The sequence below is a fragment of the Cottoperca gobio genome, chromosome 1, assembly GCF_900634415.1.
Source record: "Cottoperca gobio chromosome 1, fCotGob3.1, whole genome shotgun sequence".
In the NCBI taxonomy this organism is placed as follows: domain Eukaryota; kingdom Metazoa; phylum Chordata; class Actinopteri; order Perciformes; family Bovichtidae; genus Cottoperca; species Cottoperca gobio.
In genome coordinates this window covers 3,257,928-3,275,959 of record NC_041355.1, presented here as the reverse complement: position 1 = coordinate 3,275,959, position 18,032 = coordinate 3,257,928, and the positions used below count along the sequence as shown (strand labels likewise).

General features: G+C 41.7%; 1 protein-coding gene across 1 annotated transcript; it reads left to right on the top strand.

Annotated features, from left to right (window-relative positions):
- Positions 1-4,505: 4,505 nt before the first annotated feature.
- Positions 4,506-16,792, top strand: dkk2 (dickkopf WNT signaling pathway inhibitor 2). Its single transcript, XM_029437647.1, has 4 exons — positions 4,506-4,709; positions 12,825-12,975; positions 13,499-13,630; positions 14,870-16,792. Exons 1-4 carry the CDS (start codon positions 4,506-4,508, stop codon positions 15,118-15,120), a joined length of 738 nt encoding a protein of 245 aa, XP_029293507.1. The 3' UTR covers positions 15,121-16,792.
- Positions 16,793-18,032: the final 1,240 nt, after the last annotated feature.

The following is an 18,032-nucleotide window of genomic DNA, read 5'->3' as shown; positions in this document are numbered from 1 at the left end:
GGTTTATACATGGTGTCATAACCGCTCAACACACGCTGTATTGTACGGCACGCAATGTGAAGTCAATTAGCAGATATCAAGGAAGAGAAGAGCAAGGTGCATAAAGACAAACCTAAACTTGAATGCAACTTTAATTTAGAGTTGCTAAAGACACTGAAATGAGCCTGGAGCATCAACATCATGCAGCCAGTCTGTTTGTAAATGTTCTCATGCGTTTCTTGCTCTTATGTAAAGTGCTTTGAATTGCCTCTGTGTTTGAAATGTGCTACTAGATATAAATAAACCGTTGTTGCGTTGGCTTGCCTAGTGGCTAGACTGACTTGACTCAGAGAGTGTGCAAAGCCTATTAAGTAAATTAAGACATTTTTAGAGAAGGAAAAAGGACGAGAGAACAGATTCAACATGGCCGAACATCAGCTTTGAGGATGACGATCATCAGAGGAGCAGCAAGAGACACAATGCTTGGGAGAGGATCATTACAAATGATCAAAATCACCATAAATGTTCAAAAATGTTTCTTTAAATTAAAAGCAACAAACCACAGATTTGTGTGATCAATTATTATTATTATTATTATTATTTATAATAATGCAAATGTAGCATGTTGTGTATCATTCGACCTTACAAGTTCCAATTTTGTGCATCATTAAACCTGCATTAATACCTTTTAAACTTTTGTTTTTGGCCACTTGGGGGCAGCGCTGGAAGCTGTAGACACTACACTGACACATTATCACCTTGTAAAGTCATTAGGATCAACATTATTTGACTATTTACACATCCAACAGACACTGAGCGACATTAGCATTCAGAGTTGTGTTTGTGTTCAATCTTCTCTCGCATTTTAGCTCTGCTTGGTCTCCACAAACTCTCTCGACATCTGGCTCTTTAGCTGCTAAATGCTCCACTTTATTCACCAGCTAGTTGCTAACATTGTCTATCTATTCGTGGAGCTGGGCAGGTATGCATACTGCGGGTTTATCCAAGCTTTATGAGGACAAGAAACCAAGACACTGAGGTGAAAGATGCTAAAACGCTTTGTGGAGCAGAGTGACGATCGTCTACGGGTTTGGCCCTATTGCCACATTTCCACTGCATGGTATGGTGCGGCGGGCCGTCCAAATGGCCACTTTGGAGACTGATGTTAAATCAAATTAAGTAGACTAATTACCGTGTAACGCACCTGTGGTGATGACATGCTGACTGAAATCTTCCAAAATCTAAAACGCCAGCCAGAAATGAATGCTGGATGGTCGACTGTGCTGTTTAAAAGGCATAAGTCTTTTATGTGCAGATACATGTCGGTACCAAGTGTCACATCTTCAGAGACTAAACAGAGAAGCAGAACTGAGCTGGAGCCTTCACAGGCGTATTACAGCGCCCCCTGTGGGGCACCACTCTCTTCATCAGAGTAGTGACTCACAAGATTATTAATCGGTCGAGGTTCACAGACCTGAGCTGAGCTGATACCGGACCGTGCTGTGAAAACACGGCTTTCATTTTCATCCATTGTTAACATAACAAATACTGATTAGAGCAGCTTTTATTAAAGGTTTACTCTTTCTAGTCCAACTCAACACTCTAAGACAAGTCTTAAACTATATTTATGCAACTAGGCCCAAACATCCAGACTGTGGTGGCTGGCAGATGACGACCTGCGTCACACGACTGTCTCTGTGAGCATTAACATCACTTTTCTCCCACTGGAGAAAACCTTTCCCACTGATGATTCACCTGCAAGTGATGCCAGAGTTATCCAGTCAGGTGTCAAGGGAGTCTACCTGCCACGGTACGACTTAAATCTTCCCTCAAACAGATTGCAAATCAACAGAGCTTTGCTTTCCTCGTTGTCAGGTGAACTGATATTGATACGTTCTCAGATATTACTTTACAGATGGTTTGGATTTTTCAACATCTGAAACTCAGCAACGGTTTGAGTCGTCAGAGCATTAACGCTGTGAAAAAAGAGTGGTCAAAATGTGATTACCGTGCGGAGGCGGGGTGATGATAGCATGTCAGGACACAAGATAATCCCACGGTACCTCTTTCCAACTGAGCGAGCCAAGAAAACAATCACAGATCTTGGCCCGGGAGCTCTTGTCTGTCTGTAAAGCCAAGCTGTGAAGAAACTGAGCCTGCTTCCTCTCTTTTTTTGTTTTCCAAAGATCCCATTTTTGACACTAATTGGTGACATCCTCAAAGCTCTTTGTTAATCCACGGTGTTGAAAAAAGTGACAAAGCACCAGGGGCGTATTCACACCACCATCCTTACGTCTGCACAGAGTCCCCACGTGCAGAACCTTTAATCGAAGCAGCCAGAAGCTTCGCTGTCCAAAACATTCACATCACCTTTCTTCCATCGGGATACTTTATCATCTGTTGCTCAGATTCCTGTCACATCTCATTTGCTATGGTTCCTCTGGACATCGCCACACTTATCAGCACCCGAGCATCGACATGCTACTCTTTGTCCTCTGAGGTTTTCAACAATATTCAACATTTTAAGTGTCTCCTCTTTGCTGCTTCCATGTATTAAAGTGATGAATGTGTTTGAAATGACCATCCAAACCCCCTTTTGGTTCACTTGCACCCTCTCTTAGGGGACTTTTTCAACTATTAATCAGCAGCATTGAAGGCAGACAGAATCCTGCTGGGCATCAGCTGCCGTTTATGTAATAGATCAAAGCTTCTCCTGAGGCAATGTATTTGTTTTTGCTTGGCTATTTTATCATAATCTTTCATTTATACCACGATGACCGTGGTACTTAATCAGCTGAGCAGCCTGACTCTTTTCTGTCGAGCAGGTAATAAACGATTTCTTAAATAACTTATTTCTGGGAGAAGCAAAGATGGCAGTCTTTCTAGGTAAATCCCTGCGCACTCGGGTGACAAAGGTGGCTAAAAAAGCATCAACTCTAAGCATCTACAGTTACATCAAACAAGTCCAATACTTCCTCCCACTCCCCAGTTCAGTTGGTTGTCTATTGTCTCCAACAAAAGAACTTGACACTTTGAATTGAAGCCTGTGATGGATCGCTTTTGAGGTCAGAAGCCTTTACCGGTGTACTGGTTTCATCCCAGCTCAGTCGAGCTTCCAGCCTTGAATAGATCCGACTTGTGTGAAGACTAAAGCATTATTAGGTGTTAGAGTCAGAGCCATTGTGGGAACGATGGTCCGTTTTATTGATAAGATGGCTTCTGCGCTTTTATTCACATGAACTGCTTCGTATTTCCAGGATGATATAGTGATGGGGTTAATGCACTGAGAAGAGGATTCGATGTTTATGTTAGTTAATCACAGCAAAAGTTGAAATAGTGCCTATCACAACAAAGCACATACATGACAAATGTGGAGTTTAAAAGCTGATAACATCAGCAACATGAATTATCTCCAGGCCGAACTTGTGTCTGTACTAAATGTATCATTCCTCCTACAAATCATTGGCTTTACCTGCTTAAAACTGAAAGGGTTCATTGTACCTCCACGTGTATTATCTAACCAACATGAATATAACTTATCCTGATAGAGACTCTAAGAATCAAACAAAGGAGTCTCTATAATACTTATATCACTAACTTGCATCATGAGGGATGCCTTTCCCACAGAGGGAAAACAATGGTTATCAGTTTTTTATTCTTTTAAATGTTATTCTGGAATGCTGGTTAAATGGACCCTGTAGCGCCTCGCGCTTATGTACATGTCACATTGGTCATCACTTCAATGACAAGCCTAATCCAAATCCTAATAATGAGGCGTTTTGCTTTTGAGATGATCAATACTATTTTAGATTTGACAGTTTTACTCACACAGGTAACAGTTTCCTAAACTCAAATCTATTCTGGTGATAACGGAAAATGTTACCTACAAACTCTCTTTAAACCAACCTCTTTTTTTGTTTTTTTTTGTTTTGCGTTTCCTACGCGCCCAACCGCCTCGCAGTAAAAAGGGTCAAGCGCCCAGTTAAAACACACAGTGTATAATTTTATAGCCTTTTCCCAACGGGGCTCCTGGTGCCGGTGCCGAGACGACAATGTGCAAGCAGCAGTGCCGCACACAGATCAGTTTCATTCTTTGTCAGTTGTGAATAGGGGCGGAGGAAGCAAACTCATTAGAATCCTATAAAAAGAAAGTATCCGAGATCATAAAACACCCGGCTGCAGGACTAAGTGCTCACTCACAGCCAGACAGAGACAGAGAGGAAACCTCTTGTCAAGTTTCTTTTTGACCCTCAGACCATCAGCATTTTAACAGATCCACTTCTTCATTGTTTCCCTTGCACACTGGGCTCTCTGTGTTTTCCAGATAACTGTGTCGATGGCAGTCATTCTTCTGAACATCTGATTTTTTTCAGGAACAAAAAACTTGGGCTCATTACTACTATCTGTATTGCAGTCGGGCAAGCGTGACGCATGGACACTGACAAGGGCGCGCACATCCTTTTTGCGGCACAAAGTTAAAAGTATTTATTTTTGTATTTTAGATTATTTATTTATTTTCTTCAAGGATGCTCGTCTTAACTTGGAATAGATGCTGTGCTGTGATGTTTCTCGTCGCTACACTGAAGACGGGGACATCCCAGGTATCAGAAGCGCGCCCAAAGGCGAATTTAATCAAGCCAGCTCTGTTGGATGAGACGCCTACACCCGCTCCAAACCGCTCCGCCACTGTCCTCCTCGGGATCACGAAGAAACATAACATCCTCGCGCAGGTAAATGTAATTATTTAATTGTTTCAGGATATATAAATGGATATGCCAGCTCTACATTTACGCACAGACTTGAATTGGGTAGAAGGATTAGAGCCAGTGGAATTAATGATAATTTATTACATTAAGCATGACATGAAGAAGAATTAAACTACATTACGCTGTTGATATAGACACACGTGCGTAATTGTGCGGTACGTCTCCAAAACTGTGGTTATGGATTATCTTGAGGTGTGTAAATAAAGTAACCACATGCCTTAAAAGAGCTTTCTCACGTGTGAATCGTTATTGGAAATTGCAGGGATTGGACCCCTCATAAACTCTAATTGCCTTTCAGACCTGACGCCTGGGTCGGGTGCAGCGCGCTTCCACAGTAAATCATTAATGCCAGCAGAAATGTGAGAAAAAGTTAACACTTGGGGTAATTTTCTGTCTGGGTCTTAGTGTCATTAAAGTGGTCCAGACGCTTGCTGGGATTATGAGATTCTTACTGTGGGGCCTCTGAGGGATACCAACCACTTAATACCCACTCAAAGAGTTATCAATTCCTGCTGTTTCAACAAAGTGCCATACTACTGTAGTTTGACAGCAAACGTGGGATCAACAATGTTAAAGATTCGGCACGTTTCATTCTGGCAAACGTAACAAGTTGTGAACATTATGAGTGATTTTTATCAAGTGACGAATTAGAGCTGTACATTTTATTGCTTGGCAGGGAAAGGGAAAGTTCTCCACACACGGAGTGATTTCTCACGAGCGGATATTGATGCTTATTTTATGAAGAGAGAAAGTGATACTGATGTGGATGACACATCAGTCAAACAAAAAACGGAGAAAAACCCAGCAGGCAAGAGTACCACTAACTGCACATTTGAATTAAACATGTGGGATTCTGATTATGTTGAGCTCAGAGTCTCTTTTTGAGCAGCAGATGGCACTGCCACCTCTCCATCATGTCCCCCCAGAGCACACTGAAACAGCTGATCCCTCTTCTCCACCCTCTAAGTCATGTTTACATTTGGTCTGTAATATCCCTTGCAGTAGTGATAGTGTTGGGTATCTGTGAAGCGCGTAGTGCTGAGAGCAGCGCTCTGACATCCAGCTCAGGCAGCAGAAAATATGGAAAAGCCACTTTCTCTCCTCTGCGGAGATCCAACCTCAAGCAACCCTGCCAGACCTCAATTTGAACGCCTGCTTACATCTTTGCCATCTCAATAATCTGGAGCGGTTTGGAAGAGTGGACCGAGGGGAAACAATATGTGTGTGCAGAGACCACCATACTGATACAAAATGTCATGGTGCAGTGTGTCCAAATGAAGATGGCTAATATAATTTATGGCAGGAGGGGTATATATGTGTGTGTGTGTGTGTTTGTGTGTGTGTGTGAGTGTATGTCTGTGTGTGTTCTGGCTGCCAGGAGGTTTTCCAGAGTTGTAAAGTAACAGCCGCAGCTCAGCCTTGGCCAGATATGCGGCTTGACGCTGGCAAGCAAACAGCACTGACCTTCTGCATCTCATCATATACAGTGGCCATTTATGAGCAGAATAAATCAAAGATAACAAGTCTGCTCTTTTCATGAGGCTGTAATGGCAAAGTGTGGCATATATTTAGTCTAGGAGTGATCACAGGGAGTATATAACTGCAATTACTCTACCTTAGATTTTTTAATTATAATAAATTCCTTTTGAAACAGGTTGCGTAGCACCAAGCAGCACATTACTGAGTCGATTTCTCTCTGAAGTGGTCCCAGCAGGCACCCCTGAATATGTTCATCTTCGTCTGCATTTGTGGAGTGATTACTGCTGATTAAGGCTTCGGTGCGCGTTTGGAAAATAGACATGCATCAACTCAAACTTCTCCTCCGGCATCTTCATTATGGGAAACCTCAGAGCCGATATCTTAAATGTAGATGTACGGCCGAGTCTTGCTGTTGAGTTTGTGACAATCGAGTGAGGAATCACACCTCTGGAGAAATTGCAGTGGGTTCAGGATGTTAGTGATAATCTCAACAAACAGCCTGACTGGAGTAAAACCGACAAAACCGAAATGTACGCCTCTTAGACCTTGACAGCCGGCGCTCGTGGGTGGCACCGTTGGCTCCTTGGAAGGAAACCAACAGAAATGGATAGCACGGGGCAGGCAGTGCTCACCACTGTAACCTCTGAACCCACAAGGGAACCGACAGCGTGGCGGCATTCATGCGGTACGTGTCTGTAAAACAGCAGCTGGTCAGTCAGCCTTAACTAGTTGCTTTATTTAATTCAACACAGAGATTACTTTAACAAGCGATCTCCGAGGGCTCTGCCTATAAAAGTAGAGCCAGTCCTTTCTCTTTTCTCAGCCCTGCCTACCCCTTCTGTAACCTGAAATGAATGTGATCCTAATGAGCTGAGAAAAGAGGTGTGAGTGCTTGTTAGCGCTCGCTCAGCTCGTGCTTCAGTCTCTCGTCCTGTGGCTTTTTGCAGTGTGTGGGTCCCCTGGGCGCTGTGAGGGCTTTGCACTGGAGCCATTAGGACTCTCCTGTGAAAACTTCCTTCACTGAAATTGGACCTGTTAATGAGAGAGGAGACCCGTGCACCTCTCATTCCACAAGATTACACCTTTTAGAGCAGCCGACCTCTGAGATTACCATCGAGAGCTTTTCCCCTTTTCCTTTGATAGTCTTTGAAGAGCGCAGTCGTGTACGCTGACTGTGTGCCTCTCTTTGTGTCCGATGAATAAGATCAACCAAAGAATGTATACTTAACTTAAGGAAGGTCTAATTTTTTGGAGACTTTGGATTCTAGCACTCACAGAGACATGCCCATAAACACATGTGTTTTGAGTGATGAAAGACGCCAAGCTGTGTTTGAAGACATGGTTTGTACGAGTGACTTGTGTGCAGCCATCCCTATGTTATCTGATACCGGCTGTCTGTGCTTTCAGGGCATATGAAGTTTGTTTATCCAGTGACATCGTTTATTTGACTGTGTAAGGCCCCTGCCACTCATTAACACCATCCACAGTTTCAGGGTTAGTGCCCGAGTTCTGAAGGTCAAGTGCAATCATGACATGGAGTTTAAAAAGCGTGGATGTGTACGGAGTGTGTGAAGAAGTCCTTTACTTCAGTTTTATTGTTTTTTGGGTTGGACATAAACAATGAAAGAGCAGTGTGCATGAACGACTCTTAAGACTCCGGCGGTGTCCTTCCACGATCAAACAGTAAGGGACTGTATGTAAAGGATTAGGGTAGGTGAGGGGGGTCAGAAAAGGGGGAAGGTATTGCTATTTCTCTTTTGGCTGAAGTCACACTTCTTTGGGAGAGTGAGGGAGCCCTGACTTTATGTATTTTTTCAGCTTTCCTTTGCAATATAGCTATTGGAGGCATACAAAGACAGCTTTCACTCGCTCATAAATCTATGCAAATATGCAAAAACATTTCCAAATCACTTTTGAAAAATGATTCAGGCTTTTGACAGGACTACGCTATGGCTCTAAGTCAAACAATAGGAGGATTCAGAGAAATCAAACAATACTTTTTGTACTGTCCCTGAATGCTAAACCCCTCAAACTGCACAGAAGAGACGATATTTTGTGTTATTTTTATGCATTACATCGAATTATATCAGCACTTTGAAATGACTCTGCAAAGGTAAATAAGGGACTCAAAGACTAGTGGGGATGGTTCAAAGCCCTGTATATCCGGCAGTAAATCCCTTGTAGATTGTTGCTCCTGCGCATTTAAAGTACCTCTTCAAAGAATAGGCGCTTTACCAGCACGAGAGCAGCACGAGACAGGGCCGGGGGCTTCCCTTATGACTCTCTGTCTGTCTCTTCCTTTATCGTCTCACCAGCATACCAAGAGAGGCTGCGGAGTTTTCAACCCACTTCCTGCGCAGGATCCAAGGCTGCGCTTTTATGTGAGAAGGCGAGGTCGAGGGAAAAATAAGGGAGCAACAGAAAAAAAAAAGATGTGAGATAAATGAGATGCATCCAAATGGAGCCCCATCTCTCAGAAGTTGCGAATGAGGCGTTTTAAAACATGACAAGATAAGGCGAGATTATCGGCCGTGATTTGGGGGTCAGCCTCGTATCATTGGGTTTCAAAGGGCTGTCTTGCGGTTTGAGCCGTGATGGAAGAGGTGGCGCTTCTTCTTCTTCTTCTTCTTCTTCTTCTTCTTCTTCTTCTTCTTCTTCTTCTACCCCGCTCTCCCCCAACATATGCACTCTGCACTGTAATCGATCCAAGCCTGCTAGGATAGGAAAGACAGATATGAATCAGAGCAGGTATGAAGTACTACTGCACGTTGCTGGACCCATTTGTCTTCATATTTAGACAACAGCACATTTTTCATGTCAGGGAAAAAAACTCCCACTGCACTTTCTTGAACTTCTCTTCAAACCATATTTCCAGCATATTTCCCTCCTCAGCTGTGATTATATCAAAAGTCCATGACGATGTACATATTTCTCCTAATGAACAGTTGACACAAAAACAGGCCCCCTGAAGCGGTTGAAAGTTCAGCAAAGCAAACTCCGCTCAGCTGCGGAAGATTGTGAGATGTGGTTAAAAGCTCTGGAACATGTATTAATAAGTGAACTTTGAGTTTCACTTTCTTGTTGAGAGTTAGATGAGAAGATCCATACCGGTCTAACGTCTGTGTGCGAGAGCCAGGAGGCGGTTAGCTTAGCTTAGCATAAAGAGCTAACCCTAACCCTACACTAACCACAACTCTTCCAAAGCTTACTAATTAACACATTATGTATTGTTTGTTTAATTTGTAGGCTACACAACAACAGAAACGTAAACATCGAAAGTCGTGGGTTTTAGAGGGAGCTGTAACTATTTCCTGTGCAGGAGCAGTGACTCCTTAGACTCTTGTCGTCACCTGCTCAACTGTTGTTCGTCAAGAAACAGTTGCACTTTATTTGTCTCTCTAAAACCCACACATTTATGTATTTATGTTACTTAGTGAGCTTTAGAGGTGCTGGTGGGTATATATTTCATGAGAGAGCCAGGCCAGCTGTTTCCACCTACTTCCAGTTTTTATGCTAAGCTAGGCTAATTGCTGCCTTGCTCTAGCTCCATATTTAATGCACAATTTTCTCATCCAATTATCTGCAAGAAAGCCAAAGTCAAACTATTCCTGTACGATCATTATTATTATTATTATTATTATTATTATTATTATTATTATTATTATTATTATTATTATTATTATTAATAATAATAATAAATTAAATTAAATTAAATTATTATTTGTATTATTGTCATTATTTATTTATTGTGAAAAATATAATGGCTACACTTCCATAAAAGTAGGGGGGAGCTTAAAAAAAGGAAAAGTCAAAATGCTGGATTCTACTCTTCCCATAATGCAACTTGATGACGTCTATACAGTATTAGACCCTACCGGCCGGGCAAATGTCCATGCCTTTGAAATCCACAGTTTTTCTTATATAAATACACAAAGAATTCCCAATACACTCAAGCCAAGAAAACCCTAATGACATCACAAGAGTTATTTTCCTCCAGAACCACAGAAGACAATTCAACTGCTGAAGAGTTCTGCCCATGACGAGTAAACTGGTGTTCATGTGTCCTTTTAAAATAAGGCCTTTGAAACAGCTCTGGACACAATAGTAATTAAGAATCATTTAGAATCCATAAACACCAGGGCTTTGTTGCTTTCATCAACACATTAGGCATCTGCATTGTGGGAATCTGTCACAATGATGGATGAGGATTCAGTTTAATATTGCTGCTCATTTTTCTATGCCTGTATCATTGCCTCCATGTGTTTCCAGCCTGAGAAAGTCAGTATGGCATTAGCCCAACAAGTCTGATCTTGTTCACGTTCTGAAAGCACAAGCATGTCGACTTACAACTTTTAATGTGCTGAAATATTGATATTGTTGAGAGTTCAATTGAACATGTGGTGCACATTCATGACTGTTGTTTTGGGCATGACAGCTTTTCTCCGCTGACCTTTAAACCCCAAAGGGAGTTTTCTATTTATTGTGGCTAAAATGATTTTACTCTGATTTAAACCTCTTTTTTGTTCATTCTCGTGTTTATTGTTCCATGTTTGTCAGTGGTAAGCCACAGTAAATCAGATCTGTCAGTGCAATACCAGCTAAATGTGGTTGTGGTGCTGGTGGTGGTGTGCCAGCCAAACATGTTGATCTAATGTCGGTCTACGCTGGACATAATTTACGCAGTAAGAATCCATATCCATAGGTGTCGATCTATTGTAATAACAATACCCTAAAAACAGGGGTCCCCAACCACCGGGCCGCGGACCAGTACCGGGCCGTGCATCATTTGGTACTGGACAGAATTAATAATTTTTTAGTTTTTAAATTTAGTCTGCAGGGTATTTTATTTTGAAAAATGAAATAATATGCATAGTGTAAAATGGAATAATTACATAATTAAATTATATGTTTTGTACTGTCTCGCATGAAACCGGTCCGTGGTGCAAAAAGGTTGGGGTCCGCTGCCCTAAAATATAAGAGAATGGCTTAAAATACTTTGAAGATGTGCAGCAATTGGAGAAACACACTGACCTGATGTGTATTAGGTCTCGCCCAACCGATGTGGACTAGAACCAACGTATTGACGCTTCCCTACAGCTGTTCACGTCCCTCTCTCTTGAGGAATTCATTGTAAATTTGTCACGTTAATTAGTTGACCGAGGAGTTAATTTGTGCCAATTTACGCCAAACTCCTTTGCTCCTGCTCCAAGTCTGACGGGGGATAGGTTTTACATGTGCAGGGAATTATTTCAAGTTCCAGTAAAACTTCTCAAATACACACTTGTTATGGAAAAAGTGAGCTTGGCTTTAATTGTACTTCTCGCTGCTGTCGACAGCGGTTGTGTTTGATAAGGTGGTCATTTCAGTGCACTTACGGAAAAGACTTAAAAGTTATTTGTGAGCTTAGCCGGACACCAGCACGTCCCAACCTTTCAGTGTAAACACAAGAAATACTAAAGCAAAAACAATGCCAAATTGACTATGAAGGAGTATGATTAGCTACAGTAATTGCCCCTCAATTATGTCTGTGGAGTCATTAAGCCTCTGAACACTTTGGGAGAAACTGAAGTGGTTTCTCCTGGTTTGGAAATTCTAATAGCTCTATTGTCTGGGACCTGAAGCAAATGACCACTCCACACGAGGCACGTTAATTCCTACAACATGTTGTCCTCACAGCCTATAGTCACCCAAAGCAAATAAGCAACATATTTTCCTCTTACCCCCCCATGGTGTCTATGCAGAGTTTGGAGTTAATTCTCCAAGGTTTCAGATGCTCAGACGTCTGTCACCACCTCGAGATGAACGGCATTTGGTTTAGATGTCCAAAAACATTAGTTAAATTGAACATTACTGTCTTTTACTCTTACAATGGTACATGTAGCTCTCAAACTGTTAACACTGAGTGAACAGCCAGGAAACCTTAAGACAACTTACAGTATCTGGAAGAATCAGTATCTAACATTTCTCTCTTGAGTGACATGTGATGCATCAAGTAAACAAACAAAAACAATTGCATATAATTGGATCTTATTGGATTCACTGCCTCCTTGACAAAATTGAATGTGGTAAAAGTAAGATGTTAAATTTTCAAATATAATGAATTTAATTAAATTTGGGCCTCAGTTGAGTCTTTCTCAGGTCCTGTTTTCGGTCTAACCAAGAGTCTCTCTAAAGACCTCTTAACATGGGTTTTATTTGACTTGTTAACAGCCACATTTAAAATTTTGCGACCTGAGGTGTGAGGTGCAACTGCGGTGCATGGGACGGAATTAGAAAGAATGCAGTTACTGTGTTGTGTCTGGGAAAGTCCACAATGTGCCTTCTCTTTAACAACAGTGCCCTCTGAAAACACAGCACTCTGGTATACGTTTTGTGAACATAGCAGACGCTCTAGTGTTGGAGATCACACACCGCCAGCACATATATGCAACATTTAATCAATCTGGGAGGATGACACATATTGATTTGCCATCCCAAGAAGATCCACGGCCCAATAAAGGGACTTTGAAGAGACTGTTTCATCACATGTTGAAGAGAGTTTCACTTATGCACAGATCTTTTAGTAAACTCACTGAGTAAACACATCTTTTTCCTCAGCAGGTGTATCCATGCAGCAACGATAAGGAGTGCAGTGTGCTAAGCTACTGCCAAAGCCCTCAACAGGCTCCCTCTCGCTGCCTAAACTGCCGGAAGAGGAAGAAGCGTTGCCATCGAGATGCCATGTGCTGTCCTGGGAACCGCTGCAGTAACTGTATGTACCTGACACAAACACATGTTCAGTGCATATCAGATTTGTTGTGACTGCAGGATACAATTCAGATTTGTTATGCAGATATTCTGGAAAAAGTGACTTGTTCAGTTTCTAGCCCAGAGACTGAAACAGAGACATTTAAATAATGTTTAACACATGCGGTCAGACTCCTGAACCTTTGTTGAACTGTATTCAATTGATGCTCAGAGAAAAGGAACCAGGGGTCATATTCTGGAAGGTGTTGTTTGTTGTGTGTGTGTGTGTGTGTGTGTGTGTGTGTGTGTGTGTGTGTGTACTGTAGAAATTGCTTTTAGTTTTTAATTGATAGCTCCTCCAGTTGCAGTACTTCTCCTGAAAAGCCACATGTAGCAGTCCCCAACACACGCTACTACCACATTGATCTGATCTTGTAACTTGTTGGCCTTCAGGTTGAACAATATCTTCTGTATTTTACTGACAAAGTAAGCAGTGTTGCTTCTGCTTCCTGCCATGTTTGATCTCCTCTCTCTCTCTCTGTCTGCAGATATTTGTGTGCCGATCTCTGAGAGCGTGCTCTCCCCTCACATCTCAGCTTTAGACGAGCACAACAAACTCTCCACCAAAGACCAAAGCTGGAGGAAGAGTGGGAAGGCGCACGCTAAGCATTCTCTCAAAGGTGAGATTATGTTTAAAACATGTCCACTGGAAACCCTGATCTAAACACTCTCACTGTTGTTTTCTCTCTCATCTTTTCTGCTGTCGATGGCTGAATCTTTTCTGTTGTTCACCGCCTGCATGTCCTGCAGAGTTCATGGGCGACGCCAATTCACAAACTATGTCGATAATTACCCCTGTGCTCATGTGTCAGTGTCTGTGAGCCTAAAGTACAGCACGGGGAGCCGAGAAGAAACCACAATACCCCTGCTGTTTCTGCACCTACATAAAGCCATGCAGACACTTTCATTGACAGCACACACACACACCACACACCACACACACACACACACACACACACACTGGTGTCATACACGAGTGAAAACCACAGAATGCAGGTTTGGCATGATTATAGCTAATAACTCTCTGAGCCCCCTGCTTAGCATTCATTTAACCTGATTTAAGTTAATGTAAGGGCCTATCCATAAAGCAATACGTTTAATGAGACACTTAAATTACTCAACTCTAAATGCACCCTCAAGACAGCAGACTGCAATGCTAAAAAATCAATGTCAAAATAGCAGCACTAGTTAAAGTTGCTATAAATAAGAGCATTTAGTTTTATTTGTGCTTGACTCACTCCCTCTCCTTAAACATTATTACATTATAATGGCCGTATGCAAGTCTCTGTTTTAGAGAAATCCACCAAGAAGAATCAGCGGCGTTAAGGCAACGAGCAACAAGCGCTGATGCTCGGGACTTCGTTTTGAAATAACCAATCAGCAAAGTGTGGTTTTGTCAGCGACACAGGACGACTGGTTTGAAGGATGAAGCTTTTGAAACTGCACGACTAAATGATACTAATTATGTATTCAGAAGAGCAATGGTAACATCCTGCCAAGTACATCAGACTAAGACCAGATGGGACGATACGGTTAATAAGCAGAATAAGCGATTTGTTTGCTTGATTTATGCTTTTCTTTGGCCTTTGACATGGCCTTACATAATGCAATCTGAGCTGAAGAGTGAAGAAAGGGTTCATGAGCGTATCCCTGCGGAAAACATAACAACTTAATGAACAATAATCCTACATTTCCTGTGCTTCATTAACTGAAGCCCTATACAGCGAAGCTCCGAGGTGCTGGAGGGTTTATCATTTCATGCAGGTCTTTTATGTCTCTGAGCAGACATAGTGTCATCACGATGTATTGTTCGCTGGCTCTCGCTCATCGGCAAACTGTTTCTTGTCTTCGTCTGTTAGGGCACGAGGGCGACCCTTGTCTGCGTTCCTCCGATTGCTCGGAGGGCTACTGCTGCGCCCGCCATTTCTGGACCAAAATCTGCAAGCCGGTGCTGAGGCAGGGGGAGGTGTGCACCAAGCAGAGGAAGAAAGGCTCTCACGGCTTGGAAATCTTCCAGCGCTGTGACTGTGCCAAGGGCCTTTCCTGCAAGGTGTGGAAAGACGCCACCTCCTCGTCCAAGTCCAGGCTCCACATGTGCCAGAAGATCTGAAGCGGGGGCAGCTGCTGTCGGCGTAGAGGCCTCTGTCTCCATCTGCCAGGGAAAGTCTTTTAAAAGGATGGGTTGTGGCTGTATTGAAAAGAAGTAAAAAGACAGAGACTAACAAGAGACAGAACAGACTGTGTGGGTTCAAGCTCGCTATTCTGCAAGCAGAGAGTGAATGGGATTGCTTTAATGTGTTTGCTGCCAGTGGTCCATCCCTGCACCAACATACAAACACACACCCTCACACACACACAAGCACCTATACACACACACACACACACACACACCTCACGGGTTTGTGAGATCAATGGCGTGCTCGCACACAAATACGACAAACTACGACATTCAGGGAGCCACACAGTTAGCCGGTGGATGCTGTGATAGGTGCGGACCTTTTCTAGATGGAGGCAACGGACGTAGTAGACTTTCATCAAGCTTCAACCTATAACAATAACACAAACTATTAACAGACAAGCCATATTTTCTTTTTACTGCACAGTGCATTCTTTAGCCAACTCCAAAGGCAAAGATCTGATGTGTGATATCCTGTGTTTGATTACTGGATCTGCCATGATTTTCTATCTGTTTTGTCAAATTTCAATATCTCACTCTTGTTTGTCTTAAGCCTTGAGGAATTCAGCTATTGCTATGCAAGATATTTATAACCAGTAACAAGCTCCAGACCCACAAAATACCAGTCATATCATATGAGGAACTAATTGCATACACTCTTCACTGCAGAGCTCGACTTGTGTAACAGCATCCTGAGACTTCAATGCGGCACATAATGCTCTTAAACCAAAGAATGAAAGAATATTTACATCAGAGTGATGAGTTTCATCTGGGGGCATTAGCTCCTCGGCCGATTTCTAAGCCGCAAGAAGAGAGATAAAGTATTGTGTCCGTCGTGGAAACCTTGTTTGATCCGTCAGCTGCAATCTATTGTGATACAACTGTGTGGGTTAGAGCAGTCTGCACCGAGGTAGCGCTCTGTGCAGACTTAGAGGTCCCGACACCAAACCAGAGAATGGTTCTGCTTTTCCAATCACGTGAACAAGGATTCAAGGACAACCATGGAAGTGCAATTTTTTCCGTTTACAAAGCCAGTAGGAACGGAGTCGTGAGAAGATTGATTGGAGTTCCATAAACCTGATGCTTTGCAGTTTGAATCAACATTTCGTTGACGGCACACGGCCCTGTTTATTTTTCTGTTTTTCCAAATATGACTGCATCATTTCGTCTCATGAAATACTGCGCAGTTGTGTCCTTCTTCAAACAACCACTTGTCAGCTACATAGTCAATATAATATACACATTCGCCTCTTTTTGCTTTAATGTTTTTAGAGCGTCAACTACACATATTTTGTAACCATTTAAAAATACCAATAAGCTCTTATATTGTAAATAGATTGGAAACAATGAACATGTATTTAAAGAATCAATGTATATCGTGTACATATAATAAAAAAAATGAATCTTAAAACGTTGCGCCAAAATGATCTAGGTGAGAAGAGTCATGAGGGAGGAAGCACAGATGCACACACACACACACACACACTCACACACACAGCTTGGAGATTACAGACCGGATGCATCGAAGGGATACAACCAAAAAAGAGAAACAAGCACATTCATTTCCAAAATAGTGTAAAGGTGTGTAAATGGTGTCAAGATTTATATCCCACTAAATATTGTTTGTGTTAATACTTCGATTTGTTTTGTGTATTTACAATGATGAATGAATAAAAGAATGTATTTTGTATCATCGGTTGCACCGGACTGGTTATTACTTGCTTCCTTTAAGTTTTTCTTGACATCAAATCTGCAACAACAAGTTAAAGCTTGAAAAAACTTCTTATTATTAAGAATGAAATGCTCTTTTAAAATGTTGCCAACCTTCTTTTTTCAGGATTGTGTGGAGTTGATTTGATCAAACAACCCACAAATAAAAATCCTTCAACATTTAAAACTCATAAAAATGCTAAAATCTCTTGTGAAATAACCAGAACAGTCGCAGCGTTGTCTGGAAAATGTTGCATTCATATACAACTGAGAAAACGCGGGCCTTTAAGAATCCACACTGCTGAATTCTGTTAGAGACTACTTTGACTGCACCTCCTGCATAATAAGAGTGAATTTATACCCTAAATAATACAAAGTAATCACCATACAAGTGGCTTGCACTGCTTACGCATGATAACATGTAACCTTAGTGAGATTATACGCTACAACGTCCACTCACTATGTAATCCAAGCTGAAATAATCACAATTTAAAATGTCTTTGTGAGACTCACTGATGCGGTAAAATTGTTGGGCTGCTATTGTTCTCCACAGTATGTTCAAAATACGTTTTTATTTGATGGCCAGGGGAACAGTTGTCTCATATTTCAGCTTAACTATTCATGCACCTTACTCTAGGTTATAGAAATGTTAAATAAAATGAAAGCTGTTGAAAAGTGTCTTAGCAGTCGTGCCATGCCGCTACTTTCAGGCTCTTGTTGAAAAGGCAGTTTGAACCAGATGATGTTACGTGGCTTTAGAAACCACTAAAGTAATATATCTACTACAATATTGTTTGGGATTTACAAGCGTTGTGCAGTAAATTTTCCCAGGACATACTGTCAGTACGCTTTTACATAACAGCCAGCATTCCAAAATAAGATCACCTCACAGTATGCACCAGAGCACGTTGGTAGGAGACAGTGATTTGTTTTTACAAGAGTTTTGTTGCAGTCTCTCTGTAAGTCATCTTTTAATAATTTAATAATAAATATTCAAATGTTCCTTCAGTCATTAGCTCATTATTAATATATAATATATAGATTTTTTTTTTTTTACAAGAGTTTTGTTGCAGTCTCTCTGTAAGTCATCTTTTAATAATTTAATAATAAATATTAAAATGTTCCTTCAGTCATTA